This window comes from Parasteatoda tepidariorum, chromosome 8 (genome assembly GCF_982258835.1).
Source record: "Parasteatoda tepidariorum strain Cologne lab strain chromosome 8, Ptep-v5.0, whole genome shotgun sequence".
Lineage (NCBI taxonomy): Eukaryota > Metazoa > Arthropoda > Arachnida > Araneae > Theridiidae > Parasteatoda > Parasteatoda tepidariorum.
Genome location: NC_141762.1, coordinates 36,378,665 through 36,396,569, shown reverse-complemented (window position 1 = coordinate 36,396,569; position 17,905 = coordinate 36,378,665). Strand labels below are relative to the sequence as shown.

The window sequence follows — 17,905 nt, the reverse complement described above, 5'->3', positions numbered from 1 at the left end:
AGAAACAGGGTATTTTTAATGCAAACTATTTTGAAATAGTCGCCACAGCTTCGAGTCAACCTGCGGTGGAAGTTCCTGAAAAGTTAGAAATCGCTCTCCTGAGAAACTTGCTTTTTTGAGTTTCCACGGTTTAGTTTCAAAGTGACGATATGTAAACATTTTAAGCAAAAAAGAATGTTTCTTTGTTCAAAGAGGATTTTAATGAATAATAAAAGATACTAGGAGGCTTCGCCCCCTGCTCGCTGGTGCTCACCAACCCCCGGAACTGCCTTCGCAGTTCATTTCGGATTGCTTCGCAATCCGATGCTCGCTCTGCTCGCTCATTGGATGCGTTCTTAACGTCTAGCTTTTGTATACTTTTTTGAACACTGAAGTTCCGAAAACTTTTCACCGTAGAAAATTCTAAACCTGTGCATTTCAATATTAATTTGAAATTGCAAACATTTCACATATTTTTCTTAATCACACTATTCTAAATTTAGTTGTTGAGAAAAGTAACTGTTGTAAGTTTTGTTTTAAAGTCTTTCCCACCAGAGGGCTAAAACTATGTGTTGTAAAACAATATGAAACAGTACTGAACGCCGGATGTAAAGCATCGGCTTCGATGAAGATAACTTTGTGAGAATTTTTTTGATAATTCGGTGAGAATTCACCCGATTAGCCAGATGATGCTCACTACATGCTCTTGCGCGCCGAATCCTATCAATTAAAAATGAAAACTGTTGCCAACGCGAGAGAAGAAATATCATCGGTTTTATTGATACATACGTACGTGTTAGAGTTAGATAGATTATTAGATAGATAGATAGATTAGCAACTTCGTTTAAAGCTATGTGCACGCTTGTTTTTTTCCTCCTTTTATTAACAACCGTTGTGTTAAAATTAAAACGTTCTATTGCGAACCAATGAATTTCATTTGTAAATGTTTTCTTGCCAAAACAAACCGAACTGCAAGTGTCATACATTTTTTTAAGTTAAAGGAATACAGCGACCAAAAACAGTAAACAATACATTTTGAAACCAAATATAAATTTAAAGAAAATAAATGACAAAATATTAATTTTAAAAATTAATTTCGTTGCTGAAAACTAAAAGACTGTAAAACAAATAAAATAGGTTGTTTTATTTATATAGATGTAATAAGATTTAAGGATAAATTTATTCCTGTATTAAATGTTATTTTTACGTGGAATAATCGAAAAGTTTGAGAAAATTTTCATGAGAAAAGTACGGAAATTTTTATTGAATTGATATCGGATATCACTGACAGACATCACTGATCAAAACATCATTTGACTCAGTGCTTTCATGTCAGCTATCCATTAAGGTTTTACATTAATTGAGAAAATTCGAATTGGGCAAAGATGAAATTTTACTTATAGATGATAAGCTTAAGCAACAATGCATGGGAATTAAGCCTACTAATTTAGATAAATGAGATATCGAATCCTAAATCAAAACAGGAAGTCCAAAGAAATTTGGAAATGCAAAATTATACAGGAAAACTTATACCTAATTTGGGGCACAAAACAGCTAATTTCAGAAATTTAACTAAACATTTTCGGAAAGGCAATGGAATAACGATTATATAAGAAAATTAGAAAATTTGAAATTAATTTCAACACAAAATGCTGTTTCTAAGTTATTTTAATGCAGATAAGGAAAGGAAAATTTCGAGTAATGTTATTCAACACGATTTGGGTTCAGTTTTATTGCAAAAATAAATCGATTCCTGGAAATCTGTAGCATATGCATCTTGATAATTAACTAGTACAGAAAGAAACTATAGTCATAGAGATAAAGAAGCTCTGTGACTAGCATTCGAGTGTGAAAAATGTAATGACTTTGTGTATGGAAGAAAGATGAAATTAGAAATGGATCATCGTCCGTTAATTCACTAAGCAAAAGATGTTTAGCCGACATTCCTATAAAATTTCAAAGGCTTTTTATTCTTTTATTTAAATATCAATTAGATCTGGAAGCGGGTATAAATTGATAATTGCAAATAAATTGTCGAGGGTTTTTTGCAAGGACCTAAAAGATCTGAAATTGAAGAAGATCCAGGACTAGCATTTGCGTATGAAAGATTTAATGACTTTGTACGTGAAAAAATAATATTAGAAATGGATCATCATTCGTTAATTTCACTTAGCAGAATTTGTTTCGTCGATATTCCTATAAGAGTACAAAGGCTTTTCTTTCGTTGAATGTTAATTCGTTAATTATTAAAATGTTAATTCGTTTTGAAATATGTAAGCGAGAAGAACTAGATAATTTCAGATACATTGTCGAGGACTTTAAACTAGGACCTAAAAAATATAAAATTGAAGAAACTTCACAAATACATGTTGATACACTACTAAAAACGCTCAACATTCCGAAATGTTGCAGAAGTTCAAAGATGAAACTTCGAAGATTCGGAGCTTCAGAAAGTTAAGAACATCAAATTGAAGACGGATGAACAAACAAATCGAAAATACTTACCTATCAACCATACAAGGAAGATTTAACTAAAATTCATGGTCTAATCATGAAAAGAAACAGAATTGTTGTACCAAAATAGACGAAAAAAGTATGTAGAATATCAGGATAGTGAAAAAAATGAAAGAAGAGCTAGAAGTATATTTACCAAACATGAATATGGAAATTGAAAGAAAAGATTAAGGAATATAAATGTGAAACTTGTCAAAAATTCTAATACAGACAACAAGCAGAACCTCTAATCTAAAGACAAAGTGCTAAAATCGATATATTTTATTTCAATGGAAAATATTGATTAGTTGCTCAGGATTCATATTCCAACTATCGGGAAGTTAAAAATTTAGCAACTTATGTCCCAATCAAAACTTAGAAAAATATTTTTGCTAGACATGGGATCCCTAGCATGTTATAAGTGACAATGTGAATTGCGTATATATTTTAAAAGAGCTTAACAGTTTAGTTAAATTCTGCTGACCACATCTAGTCCACAGTTTAAAGGTCGAATAGACTTCAGAAAAAGAAGTTCACATTGTTAAAAGACTGCTGAAAAAATCCAAAGAATAGGGAAAAGATTTTCATTTTGCATTATTAAATTATAGAGCAAACGCAATTCGAATGAACCCGCTGAACTTTCTGATAAACAGAAACTCAAAAACAAGATTTCCTGCGTACTCAAGTCAGAAGGAAGATCATCCAAGGAAAAGCAACGAGACTTGTAATTAAAAATAACATTGTCAGAATTCGAGATAGAAATAAATGGCCGATTAAAGTCACGAAGAATGTAGCTCTTACATTATGTGAACTCCTTATTGAAAGCAACAAGTCTCTGAGAAGAAATTGCCAACACCTTATCAAAGTAGAAGGCCAACTTCATATCCCAGATAATGAAGAGTAAGAACAATAATCAACCAATAATAATCCTAGTCAAAAGACATTTAATCCAGATCTAAAAAAAAATTATCGACTACTCATGATCGATTTAACTGTAAAGTAACTCTATCAATACCTACTAATACTGTTTATAGAAAAGGTGAGTAACAACTTTTCTTATACTACGTTTAAGCTTTGCTCTGACGCTCTAATTACAAAGAAAAAATTAGTATTTTTTAACTACAAAAAACAGTCTAATAGTTACTAAAAATATCTTTTAGATTATCGGAATTATATTTGTACTGAAATATGGAATTCAAAAAAAGCAGATTGAAAAAAAAAACATTTTTTATTTATACTATTTAAAAGTAATTGATTTTGTAAATTAAAGAAATGTTAATAAGGAGTAATTGTTTCGTATGCATCTAAGAAACTGCAAATATGTGAAAATTTGAAACTTTATTTTCTTGAAAGATTTTTCTTTCAAACAGAAAAACACACCGGTGTTTCTTACTGTATTATATAAATAAAATTATTAAAATAATAAATTTAATATTTTTCACTTATTTTAACCCATATCAATAATGAATAAATATTAAAAATATGTTTTATAAAAAATTCTGTGTCAAAGAGTTAAGTAGATCGATTTGAGTCAGAAAACCACCTGATTTTTGCAAAGTCAAGATTATTCACCCCTTTAAAAATCAAAGCCCACGATCAAATAACTAATCTTGACATCGATAGGAAGACAGCCACTACTCTCATCAGACTAAGAACAAAACATCATAAAAACATGAAAATTTCTACAGATAAGACTAGAAAATATCAAAGTGGCAACTGTCTTAATGTGGAACTGACACCATATCATGTTTTTAACTGCCCTGCAGTCGCTTCAGGCCTTCACCTCTTAAACTACCCCACAGAGGAGGATTTGTATTCTTTTAATGCCATAGAAATAACAAAAACTATTCAAGCACACCATGAAATATAATTCAATAGAGGATACGACACCAACCAACTAACCACCTGATAGACCGAAGTAGACACATTTCTAAAATAAACATTCTGCAATCATTTCCAAACAAGACATTTTATTATATGGAACTCTGAATTGGAAACATTTACTATCTTAAAGACTTTAAATTTTATAATGAATTTTTTAAAATTGTTGTGACTGATATAATGTTTAAAAAGGATTTGTATTAATATCAGAATACCCGACAGGTGTTGCTGACGAAAGCATCACTTGATTAAAGCCATCATGTTATCGTGCTATATTAAAAATGGGATATAATTACATTTAAAGTAGCAGTGGTTCCCAAATAATGCTCAGTGGAACCCTAGGGCTCAGTGTTTTTAACTCACAATTTTTTTTTTAAATCTGTATTTATAATTAAATCTAATTAATAATCTATTATTTAATATTTCGGTTCTCTTTATTAAATTAAAGTAAATTGACAATAAAAAGGAAATAAATTCTTTTAAATTATTATTTTCTAACAGCAATATCTTGAACAAATTATAGAAAAGGATTTGCACTTATTAAAAACTGCATTAGTATTTCCCATCGTGCTTTCCAAATCAAAATAAAATAACAACATTGGTTAATACCGAAATATGCTTCCCAGCGTAATAGTTCATTTACCTTTCATTTCAACAAAAACCATAACACGACTTATTTATTTAATTATCAACTTATTTATTTTCACCAAAAATACATTTAAAATCACATTAGTGCTCCAGGAAGGCGAATGCAACTGTCGAATATAAAACTTAATTTCAAGTAATGAACAAAACTATGAAAAAATTTCCTTCTTTTAAATATTTTTAAACCCAAGTAATCCTTTACTGGTTGATATGCACGTAATTGTTTTTATATACTTTATTTTACAATGTTTTTATACACTTTTTTATTTACGAAATCGGGGTTCTGCAAAAAGAAGTTTGATCATTAAGGACTCCATAACCGAAAATAATTTTTGAACCGCTGTAATATAGCACGTCATTGTTAAATCATAACTAAACTAAACAATATATATATATTAGCTTTTATTTTTAAGACATAATTGTATAGAGTAAAGTTTAAAATTGCATTGAAACAAATACTTATAAACATATCCATTGACAAAAGCACTTACTTTTCCAGAAGGTAAGCCACAAGCTTCCAATGCTTTTTCCACTCTCTTTTTATCATCTTTATGTTGTGCAAACATCTTTAATATACTAGAAATAATAATAAATATTTATTTCATTATGTGCTATGAAATAATACAGGGTGTTATGAATATAATGTGTTATGAAATAACATTCACCAAACACTGCTTCTTATTTATAAATTTTTTTTAATTCTCGTCATAAAGATGTAAAGAAATAATAAAAGCACAAATTTTTTGACAAGTGATCAAAAATATGCAATAAGGGAGGTAAAGAGAAACGCTTAAATAAAAGGAACAGCTTAAATAAAAAGAGAAAAAAAATTACTAATAAAAACAACTTCCAAATTAGTAATTCACGGAAACCGATTGGTTTTCACATTGTTAGAATTTTCCTTCTAAAATTATGGTAAAATAACCGGGAACAGTCTGTTCATCCGAAAGTTTCAGGTAAAGTAAATTTTCTACGGTCTTAAAACGTTTACAACTAGTATTGTAATAAAACCATGAATGCAAAACTACACGGTTCTTTAACAATCTATAAAGCTAGCATTGCTTCAAAAAAAATATTTAGCTGAACAAAGGAGCAAGGCTTTTCCTTAGGTAAAGGACTTAACAACCTTATGGAATGGTGTGAATGACAGTATGGTATTCTAATAGCCCAGGGTCAAAAATTGGGGAGTGCAGGACACGGAAATCTCTTCTTGTCTTGAAGGAAATGGTGGAAATATTACGGTGTCAACGATTGGACTCGAATCCCAGATCTGTCGGTCGTGAGTTGGACAGATAAACCTTCTTTATGTATAATATGTACACAGTTGTAAGGTATTAAGTGGCTTTATTAGGTGGGATAAGGTGGTATGATGAAACTCTGGTTGTTTCAACGTAATGGGTAAAAGCAGTTAATTAACGTTTTTCTTACAGTTAATCGTTTGATTATAAACCTATTTATGATTAGTTGACTGTTTTGCTTGAATATGGTGAAATAACAATTAAATATATTGTTATTTAACCATTTCTGCGAGAAATTTCGAATGGTGCATTTTAAATAATTTTTAACAAAGGATATTTTATTTATTAAACAAAAATTGAAAATCTAACTACTAACCTCGATTAATGATTATTCGCATATGAAATATAATGCGTCTCTATCATTAATTGTTACATTATATTTAGACAGTATTCGAAAAAACGATAAATACATTCAAAATAATATGAATTTTGAATGTTTAAATGTGAGTTGCAAATTAAAAAGCAGATTAGACATAGGCTATTTATGTGATTGCTTTATAATTTTCATTTTCTAATAAAAACTAGGTCGGTGTCGCTCTTTATTTTAATTCATTAAATATGAAATTACTTCTAATCTAAATATCTGTTATCGTAATAACTGAATAATAATTTAATAGCTAGTTTTAGAATATTACCTAAAATTGGAATGGTGACTAAATATATTGAAGGTAGCATTTTAAGAATGTAAAGAATTTATTTTGAATATATATGCTTATAATAGCATTCTGTCTTAAGTAAAAGTATGTTACCTAACACATTAATGACATAACGTAACAAAATAGATAAAAAAAAACGAAATAAAATAGGAAGTAAAACATAAAAAAGTAGGAATAGCAAGATAGGAAGATTGGTATTTTAGCAAATAATTGTAATATGGAAATTTTTTTATCCTAAATCAGTAAAATGTTAACTTCAATTAATCAAAGTAAAATTCTAAAACAGCTAAAAGCACTGTCAAAACTAAAAACCAATTTATGCTAAATTAACTGTTTAATAACGTGGCTTGAAAAACGGTGACGAACGATAATTTCAGACCACTTTTTCCCTCTAATTTTATGACTTGATCATTTCTTTTAGTTAAAAAAAAGTCAAAATAATTTCAAGCGAAAATAGTTTTTATTTATTAATGGAAAAGAGAAATTGAATTAAAAAATTAGAATAAAAGAACAACAAATTGTCAATTGTGATTTTTATTTTATTTCATTTTACTTAAACACCATAAAACATTTAAATTAATTCGATTATAAAAAAAAATTGATTAAAACCGAAAGATTTTTAATTACTTTTTTACAACCGAATGAATAAAATATTTGAGTAATCTGTTACAATAGAGAATATTTTATAAAAAAAAAAAAGCAGTTTCTTCTTCTCCATTTTCGGAAAGAAGAATTCTCAGATTAAGGAAATCAGAAGAAAGATGAAAGAAAGGGAAAAAAAAACTTTCCACCGTGACTGGTATAAAGGATATATTGAACAAGTGCTCTAGCTGTAAAGTGGTTGCACTTATCACCCGATCTTCAGCGCAAATCCCGCTTTGTTCGCTCACAAGCAAATTCGCGATTTACGAATCCGAAGAAAAGTTCCCAGGAGATGGGAACTCTCTTCACCGGAAATGGATTTATCACTGAAATTCTCAAACATATAACATTCGCCATTTTTTACCATAATCTAATAATTTGTTTTATCCTACATTGCATAATATTATTATTTTGTTCCACAGATTTATTAAAAATCACATTAAAACACTAAGCAGAAATTATTTGATATAAACATATTTATTCACCTACTAGAAACGCATTTATTTATTTATCTGCTAAAATGAATCATATGATTTCTAGATGACAGTGACTGAACATGTTCTTAAAAAATTATGATATTTTGTGCTGCACAAGTATACAGGATGTATCAAGAATATATATTTTTTGTTCTTTTATTTATTTATTATTTGTTTTTTGAAATGCAAAGTTTCAAGTTGTAGTCACATTGTAGTCATATATTTATCAAAAATATTTTGGTGTTTAGAATAGGCCTAAAAGTTCTTCTTTTTTATACCTATAATGCAAGATTTGAATTTTTTAAAGCAAAAAAAATTAAATATATTTTACTTTTTTCAATTTAAAAATGGAAAACTTAAAGCGTAAAGCAACAGTAAAAAAATTATATATATATGAAATGCAACTTTTAAATCTTTCAAAAACTTTATGAAAAACTTTATTTTCAGTCACTAAAAAGCATAATTTTAAATTTTCAACCGGTACTGAGGTTTAGTCAGCTATGTAAATTCTGCGTTAGATCCATATTTTTATAGGGATTTCTGGTGACTCAAATTTTACACCTCATTAATATATATTTTTTAAAGTACTCATATTCTCAACTTCAGATTTTTTGAATTTGAAATTTGCTCTATAATAATAAAAAAAATTTACATTTTTAAACTGTGAAATTGAAATTTTAGGCCCATTCCGGGAGCTCTCATTTTTTTTCAATTTGATTAAAAATGAAATTTTGTATTTCAATAAACGTTTATTTTTTTATACGTTCTAATACATACACGAAGCACAAAATATCTGAATGTTTCTAAAGCATGTTCAGTCAGCCGAAAAATTAACGTGTTTTTAATATGCTCTCAAACCTTTTTCTGTGATATAATTAAAATATGTTTTAACTATGAGATATAACTACTAAACTATGCTATGCAATATAACTTTCTTTCTGGAATAGAGTTTTAAAATAAATGAATAAAAAAAACCGTGGCTTGACAGCCCAAGGAGGGCCAGACCTACTTCACCCAGCCCAATTTTCTTGACTTTGGGCACTCGAGTGCAAGAGCAGCTGTTCCAGTAGGGTGGTAAAAGGAACGTGGAACCCCAGTGTTTAGTTCCCAATATTGTTTGGCACTCATTTGATCGACCTACTGAAGTGATAAAAAGCTTTAGTCACTCTTCCTAATGCAAGAATTCTTTACAGAAATTTAAGGTACATATGAGGTCGATTTGAGGTTTATTCGAAGTTCATTGCCAACGTTAAAAGATCAACCTCCCAAGGTGTATAATCAAGGTATAAGAAGTAGTTTTATTCCCACTTGAGGTTGATGGAATTCTACTGTAGAGAAACAGAGTTTAGCGAGATTGTTTTTGAGGTGTATGAATTATTTTTTCCACTTTTCAAGCAAACACGTATATTTGAGGTGAGAATACTTTCCCCTGATCTAAACTAAATTATTTCTGAGTTATACATGAGGTTCATTTTGTGAGGTGTAAATGATGTTGAAATTGAGGCTTATTAAAGGGTATTTTTCGTTCAAAACATAACCTTTTTTTCAACCTAGGGTGCATTTTGCTACATCTGTCAACCTCAAAACGCCTTATTTTTTGTAAGGAATAGAACCCCGGACCTGTCCCTCGGGAGCGCTACCACTCAGCCACTTGGTTTTATTCTTTTTAGAATAATTCACGGATTCTAAAATTTTTGTTACGCTATATTAGCTCAAAATTAATAGAAAAAGGAATCGTTGCATTATGTATGCAAATCAAAATTATAAAATCAAATTTTAATTGTGGTTTGCTCCAAGAAATTTTCTAGACTTCTAATAAAAAGCAGCAAACACAACTCTTGCCCCGTAGAAATACTTGAAATATATCTGCGATGTAGTTGAAATATTTCAGACTATAAATGAAAAGTTGTAATAACAGCAGCAAATAAGCTGGGTTTTTTTGTTGTTGTAGACATGAAAAAACTCTCGTGCACTGCAAAAATTACGCCTCATCTTTTTTAGTGTATTAATAATAATTTGAGTCTTTAGCACCAAATATATTAAGGAATGGTAAAATGTATATAAAAACACAGGTAATGATCTTGTATAAATCTTAAATGATTTATCACCTATTCAAAATTATAATTAAAAAATGTACACGAAAAAACTATATAACATTATATAAACATTTTAACTATATAAACTGTATATACTATATAAAAACTATATAAACTATCTATAAGCATTTCTTCTTTTTAATATTTGGAAAATTATAAAACTTTCCATTCTTATTTTTTTATTTTTTTTATTTAAAAGCATTTAGTTCTTGGTTATATTTTTATGTAATCTTATAATCATGATCTTTAACAATTAAAGGGGTAAATTGATTTGCAGTAATGGTTACTAAAAGTTGTTGCAATTATGACTTATTTACGCCCGCACTAGATCTGCACAATGGGCTATTGGCGACGGTCAAGGAAACATCCTTGATGAAGATCCTTGATTGCTTGAGCTTTCTTTTCAAAAGTAAGAAAACTAGTTAAAAAAAATTGCTTGGAACTTTTCAGATTTTTTAGATATTCAAATAGGACTTAAGTACGATTCACTACAAAATTAAGAAAACATTTTTTTAATATTTTTCTCACGAGCGCGGTATAGAAGAGCTATTTTAATTACTCATATCTTGCGCAGTTTTTAACAAAATTTTCTCAAATTTTAAAAGAATAATTTTGTAATCAATTTTAAATTGATTCAAAAGTCTTGTTTAATTTTATTGAATATTTTCAAAGTTATAGCAAAAAAAAATTTTTTGTATAAAAATATGCATATTTCCGTAAATATTTAAGCTACGTTTACGAAATTTTGTACAAGTATTGCACATAATTATTAAAATAATAGTTATAAGTTTTAAATTTATTACTATATTTTTTGGCAAAGGATGTTCAAAAAGGTTTTTTCATGTTTGTAATTTATTGTCGGTCTATTAAACCTCAAGAAGCTTTAAACTTCATTGATAATTGATATGTATGAGAAATCACATGATCTAAACACTTCTAAATTTATTATTCTGAGTATTTATTGAGAAATATAAAAAAAATGTGTTAGTATCGAAGAGTTTCCATTATTTTTTTCAACCCTCGTATGTATATAAATCAAAAACGCTAGTACATTTACGTGGATGTCTAAAATAATATAAAATTATACGGGTGTTGAATATTTCCATTTCATTATATTTTATTTTAAAATTCGCTTGTCAAAGAATATTTATAAAATACGAAGTCAAAATAAGAAAATAAATAAATAAATTTGAAATGAGCAGAAAAATGACACCTGAAAAATTTACATAACAAAATGAAAGTACCGATATTTATTTACGAGAATATCATTATGAATTTGAACAACTATTCGAAGCATTGTCTACGTTTTCAATTTGGCTTTTTAATCTCATGCTCTGATTCCTGCTTTTAAGTTTGGAGCTTTGCCAGGCTCAGAAATGTGTGAAGGTCTAAGTTTCAATGTCAAGGAAGATAACAAATAGAGTCTTAGTTTTATTTGTTATGCTAATAATTTTTTATTATTCGATTGCCAAAATATGTATATTGTTAAACTTTGAAAAAGAAAAAAAATTTAGAATGCATTTGAGAATGAAATAATTTTCAGAAATAGTAAAAATATTTTTCTTGGATGCAAGTTTTTAAATTTTAATACTTGGTCAAACGTTCATACATTTATAATTGCTAATAAATAATAATCTCTGTTTTCTAGTGAAAAAAGATTATCACGAGAAAAAAAAATCAATATACAATTTTAAATTTTTAAGATGTATTTTATAAACTTTTATGACGTATTTTATAAACTCTTATAATGTATTTTATAAATTTTTATGATGTATTTTATAAACTTTTATGATCTATTTTATAGAGTTTTGTGATGTATTTTATAAAATTTTATTCTTTTCTTTATTCTTTTTATTCATTCTTTAACTTTTATGATATATTTTATAAACTTTTATGATATATTTTATAAACTTTTATGATATATTTTATAAATTTTTATGATGTGTTTTATTAATTCTTATTGAAGTACTTTGTACAACTAAATAAGATTCTTTTCGCAACACTTAAATATTTACTTTATTTTCTTCATATATAGAGAGAACAGTCAGCAAAGAATTCTGTTAGGTTAAAAACATTTCGTTAAAAAAATGAATTCTAAGAGAAATAAAAATAAACAACTTAATAAATAAAAATGCTGTTGCCAGCCATAGAATTTCTTGAAAGTTAACTTAGCAACATAAATAAAAATGACGTACAAGTGCAGCTGAATCAAAATTATGATACCTAAGCGCTTGACATAACACTTATGATGTATTTTATAAATTTATATGATGCATTTTATAAACTTTTATGATGTATTTTATAAATTTTTATGATATATTTTATATACTTTTATAATGTATTTTATAAATTTTTATGATGCATTTTATAAATTTTCATGATGTATTTTATATACTTTTTTGATGTATTTTATAAATTTTTATGATGCATTTTGTAAACTTTCATGATGTATTTTATAAACTTTCATGATGTATTTTATAAATTTTTATGATGTATTTTATAAACTTTTATGATGTATTTTATAAATTTTTATGATGTATTTCATAAACTTTCCATCAAAAAAATATGAGTGTCAAAATGTTTCAACAGCATATTTGCTCAGAGTCAAGTATTGAAAAACAATAAATGATACAATTAAATTAAAAGTTTAAAAGTAGTAATTTTAAAAGAAATCATAAATTAAACTATAAAATAAAAATTTTACACTAAGAAAACATTTTGAAAACAATTTTTTACAGCATAAAAACAACAATAAAAAAGTTGGTAAAAATATTCGAAATTATAGTTTCATTTACTACTAACTCACAATTATTATAAAGAATTAAGGCTTGTAAAAGGAGTACATTGATACACATTGTCAATTCAAGGCATTTTCTAATCAGTTGGCTGAAACTCTTTAGCTTCAAAATTTATTTTTAAATATTTAAAAATGATTCTTTGAAGCAACATTGGTTTATCTTTAAATAATCATTCTTAAAAAAATACTTTTATATGCACTCGAAAAAAGTTTATTAATATGTAATCTTATATTACCTAAGTACTTTTCAACTTTGATGAATCCTTCTCCCCCCCCCCCAAAGAAATTTTTTTCTGTTGATTAACTTAAAAACATTTTTCTATTTCTGCTTTCTTTGTTTTGTTTTTTAACTAGTATGTCAAGGCTTCGTAGCTGTTGTAGTGTTCACACTCATTTATCATTGGAATTTTTTACCCTTTTATTTATTTACTTTGTTTAAAATCGTCATTTACATTGCTTGTAATCTAAGAAGCAATTAAGTTTTTTTTTTCTAATTGTTCATTTAATTCAAATTAGTGATTTAGCAACATTTTTCGCTTATTCATGGAGGTTAAGCGAAATAATTAATTGTTCTTACTTAATTGATTTTAATAATTAATTAATTGTTCCTAGGTTTAAATAATCAAATATTTGTTGGCAAAAACTTGCTTCAATTTGCCCAAAAGCTATAACATTTTCTTTCTTATAAAATGTAAAATTGCTATTGGAACTAATTATGATGCGTTAAATTTAATCCCCCTTTCCAAAAAATAGAAATGCAAAATTTGTTTTTCCTAATTTCAAAAGTAATTGATGCGTGAGAGGTTTTATGTATTTGTACGATTTTGTGCATGTGCAAAAAAATTCTAGTAAAATTACCATCCTGTACGGTAATAATATGTCTAGAAAAATCTATAATTCTGGTTGATGAAACCAAATCAAAATATACGATATTTAAGCCATTCACTTTCGTAATTTTTTTTCTCCATATGATAATGGTTTACCGGAAATTCTGGTTTCCAAAATTATAGCTCTTATTACCACAAATTTAGTAAAAAAAATACCTAACTGAAAAATAATTTAATCGAATAAATGATTTTTATGTAATACATAATAAAATTACTGGTATCATTATAAAATAATCAGGTATCATTATAAAATTATCAGGTATCATTGTAAAGTTACCAAATTTCTACATATTTACTTCAAAAGAGCATGGTAACAAAACTATATTTTATTCACCAAAGTCAATACTAAAATGCTTTGTTAAAAATTACCGAGCTTTTTGGTGTTCCCTCAAAGCCAGAAACAATATGAATTTCACCGTAATTTGGAAGTTATAATCATACTTCTTTTCTCAGAGTGAAAATTTTGTATTTTATTCTATTTTGTATTAATGTATCTGTTTTGATCAACAACAAAAAGTAATATCTAATTATCTATTATTATTCTCTGTGAGCAATTACCTAATAGTGTATTTAGTAGATAAATGATGATAAGATGTTTAACCTTTCACTAAGGTAACCATCTTATTTCTGGCCACCCCCTAATATTGTCCGGAAAAATATTGGCAACTTGCCTCACTTCTTAATTCCCATCTAATTATATTGACACCTGCTCACAGCAATATGTCGATAATGTGATCAATATATCAGTTATCCTCCAGTATGCTTTTGTTGTCATCCTATTTGCAAAGAGTTGGAGAAGATACAAATAACATTAATCAAGCAATATAATATCTTTCCTGTTTTACCCGTTTCTATACAAAAAGAGATGCAGTATAAAACTCTGTTAAAGTAAGTAAGAGAGAATGTTGTGCCTTGTAACAATACAATATTAAGATCCTTAAGAAAACATTGGCATTAACTTAATTTCTGATAATGACATTTACAAATCAATAACATCACACTCTATGGTAAAACTACCAGATAATGGTAAAATTTACCATATTTTTGGTTCTGTGGGAACACCAAAAAGCTTGGTAATTTTTACCAAAGTGCTTTGGTAATGATTTTGATCAAATTAGCAATAAAATACGGTTTAATAAATTTGTGATAAATCTTCGAAGTCTTATCCCGAATTATTAATAGTTTTAATTAGAGCTTGACATAAAAATTATTTTTTGGTTAAATTTGCTTTTCAAGTTTTTTTTTTGTTACAAAAAGAGTGGTAATGAGACTTATAACTTTGAAATCCAAAATTTCTGGCAAAGCATTACCCAATAAATGGTTTAAATGCCGTATATTTTGAGTTTTATTGACGAGAATTTATGGTTCTTTTCCTCAGAAATGTCATTACCCTACAATACTGTAGTTTTATCAGCATGTTTTTCTTCGTGCAGCAAAAGTTCCATATCAATAAGTTTTTGTTTTGGTGAATATTTGGTCTTTGTTTTCTTTACTGACCGGCCGTTTTAACTACTGATTTTAACAAATTTTTATTGGTTTTAATTGTTTGTGTTGCTTTATTGGTTTTAGCCGATTTCTTTGCTTTTACTGTGTTGTTTTAAAAAAGTGAGAGATTATAGACAACTAGTTTTAGTTCTAGATTTTTTAGCGCTACTTCTATTGATTTTAAAACACTTTTGACAATTTTTATAACAATCTAGTATTGGTTCAATTGATGCCAAATTTGAATGGTTAATTTATCGATTTATTCCTTTATTATTTATTGTTTCAATTTATGGAGGTCAACACTCCCCTGGTTTTAAGTAGTGGATTTTAATGGCAATGTGATTTTAACTCATTGTTATTACTGCTGTATGTATTAATGTTTTAAATTTTAGTTCACTATAAAACAGCCATATCGCTCACTATAAGATCGCCACTATGAAAAGCATTGGGTTGGGGAGATTTCTCACCCAATATAAAACAATCTGGATCTTGGAACTTGATTTTTATTTTCTGTGTTCGATTTCTTTTTTCTAATTGCACCTATAGTCAATGTATATGTCCCAACTACTGGTAACTAGATGAATTATGAGCCTGATGTAATATGTGCTTTAAAAATTGGCATTTTTAATTAACGCCACGAGTTGTGGCTCAGCTAGATCTCTTCGCCGTAGTACCGGACTTGGATCACATATTGTGGAACTATCGTGACTATATTGAACTTCTCTGAATACTCTTTGGGAGTGCACTGTTAGAATTTCAATTCTAAAATTATGAAATTATGGTAAAATAAACAACAGCACTCTGCCCATCCGATTAACCATAAAGTTTATGGTAAAGAACATTTTTTACGTTTACGGTTTTAAACCCGTTTGGAACTAGTATGGTTATAAAATCATAAAAACAGAACTATATAGTTTTTTTAATTATTTACTACTATTATGGTTCAGAACCGTAAAAAAGAAATTTAACTGGATATTGGATATAGTTTAGTGACTTTATGGTACTTTCCTCTATGTGTGAGTGAGAGTAACGTATCCTAATAGCCCTGGGTAACAAATTGGGAAGTGCAGGATAACGGAATCTCTTCACGTACTGAAGGGAAAGTGGAAATATACGTTGTGTCAATGCTGAGACTCGAACCTTCGTTCTGTCGGTAAGGATATTGACCAACTAGCCTTCTCGGCTAAGATATGTACCTATCTGCAAGGAACTAAGTGTCTTCAGGTGGGTCTAGTTAGTGCGATAAAAAGTTTGGCTGTTTAACCATATATGGTGAAAGCAGTTAATAAACGGTTTATCTCACAATTAATAGTTTGAATGCCATCCTATTTATGATAATTTACTGTTTTGTTTGAATGTGGTGCAATAACAAATTAAGGAAATTGTTATTTAACCATTTTTTTCCAAAACATTTCTAACAGCGTGGGAAGGAAACCATAATCCTTATGTTTTGGTGAAAGAAAGAAAATCTTATAATTTAAAAGAGATTTCCGTGCAATTTTGTTGTCATTTTCCTAACGTGAAACCAGTAATATTAATTCTTATAGAAAAAATATTATCTTCAGAAAAAATAATTATCTTTCACTTAGATAAATCTCAATTTTCTTTATTTAAACCATGCCATGAATTATTATTGATCACGAAAACATGGGCTGCGGAACTAATTCCAAGACATAAAATAAGCCTAATTTTAAATAATTTCGATATTATTTCCTACAGAGAATGTGTTCTAGTCTATTGGAATCTCTAAAAGACCGGACTTTTCTTTCCATTATTTTATTTAATTAGCTATGTTCTATAAGTGAATTTAAGTTTAATGTGTTCATTACATTATTTAAACAACAATTTACTTATTAAGAATTTAAAAGCTGCGAATTCATTCTCTAGCATATACATTTTTAATGCGTGTAATTTTGCGAAACTTATTTTCTTAATTCAATTCCTTAAAAAATAAAATATTTGTTCTCTGGAATATATTTGAAACTTCTACATAATAAAATTACAATAATAAAATTACAAATAAAATTGTCTTAAATATTTTAGGAATATAAAGGAGAAAGTGCTCTTTTAATATTTCATAAGAAAATATTTTTTGTATTTATTACTGTATATATTGTGCTTAAATTTTTCTTCAAAAACTTGTTTTTTTTTCTCTTTTATAATTCAATAATTTGGAAGAGTTACAATATTTAAAACTAACCGTATAAGGATAAAAATTTATATAAGAATAAATCAATAAAGGAATTTATTTTGAAAACTACTTTTCAATCGTATTATAGGGCATTATTTTAAAAATGTGCTATAGATAGAATATTGTAAAATTTATTTATTTCAATCCACGATAATTTTAATGTTTTATGCAGAAAAGTAAGACTGCCATTTAAAACGGAAAAACATTTGAAATTAAAAATGAAAATCCAAGTGCGGTTGGACATCAAGCAGGTAAAATTGTTAAAAAAGACGTTTAAAACATAATTATTGATTTGAAGCACTTTTAAGCGACGTTGAAGTTCTCAAGTTAAAGTTTTAGGTCTTTAAGATTTTAGACATAATATTATCATTTTAGCTTC

At 27.7% G+C, this 17,905-nt stretch overlaps 1 protein-coding gene across 2 annotated transcripts in view; it reads right to left on the bottom strand.

The window, feature by feature from the left end:
* LOC107456656 (1-phosphatidylinositol 4,5-bisphosphate phosphodiesterase classes I and II) overlaps positions 1 to 17,905 on the bottom strand; it is a 384,337-nt gene that overhangs the window by 101,349 nt on the left and 265,083 nt on the right. For both annotated transcript variants that reach the window (XM_016074583.4, XM_016074582.4), the window contains exon 6: positions 5,490 to 5,574. In XM_016074583.4, the coding sequence (XP_015930069.1) occupies positions 5,490 to 5,574 (85 nt within the window). The remainder of the gene's footprint in view (positions 1 to 5,489; positions 5,575 to 17,905) is intronic.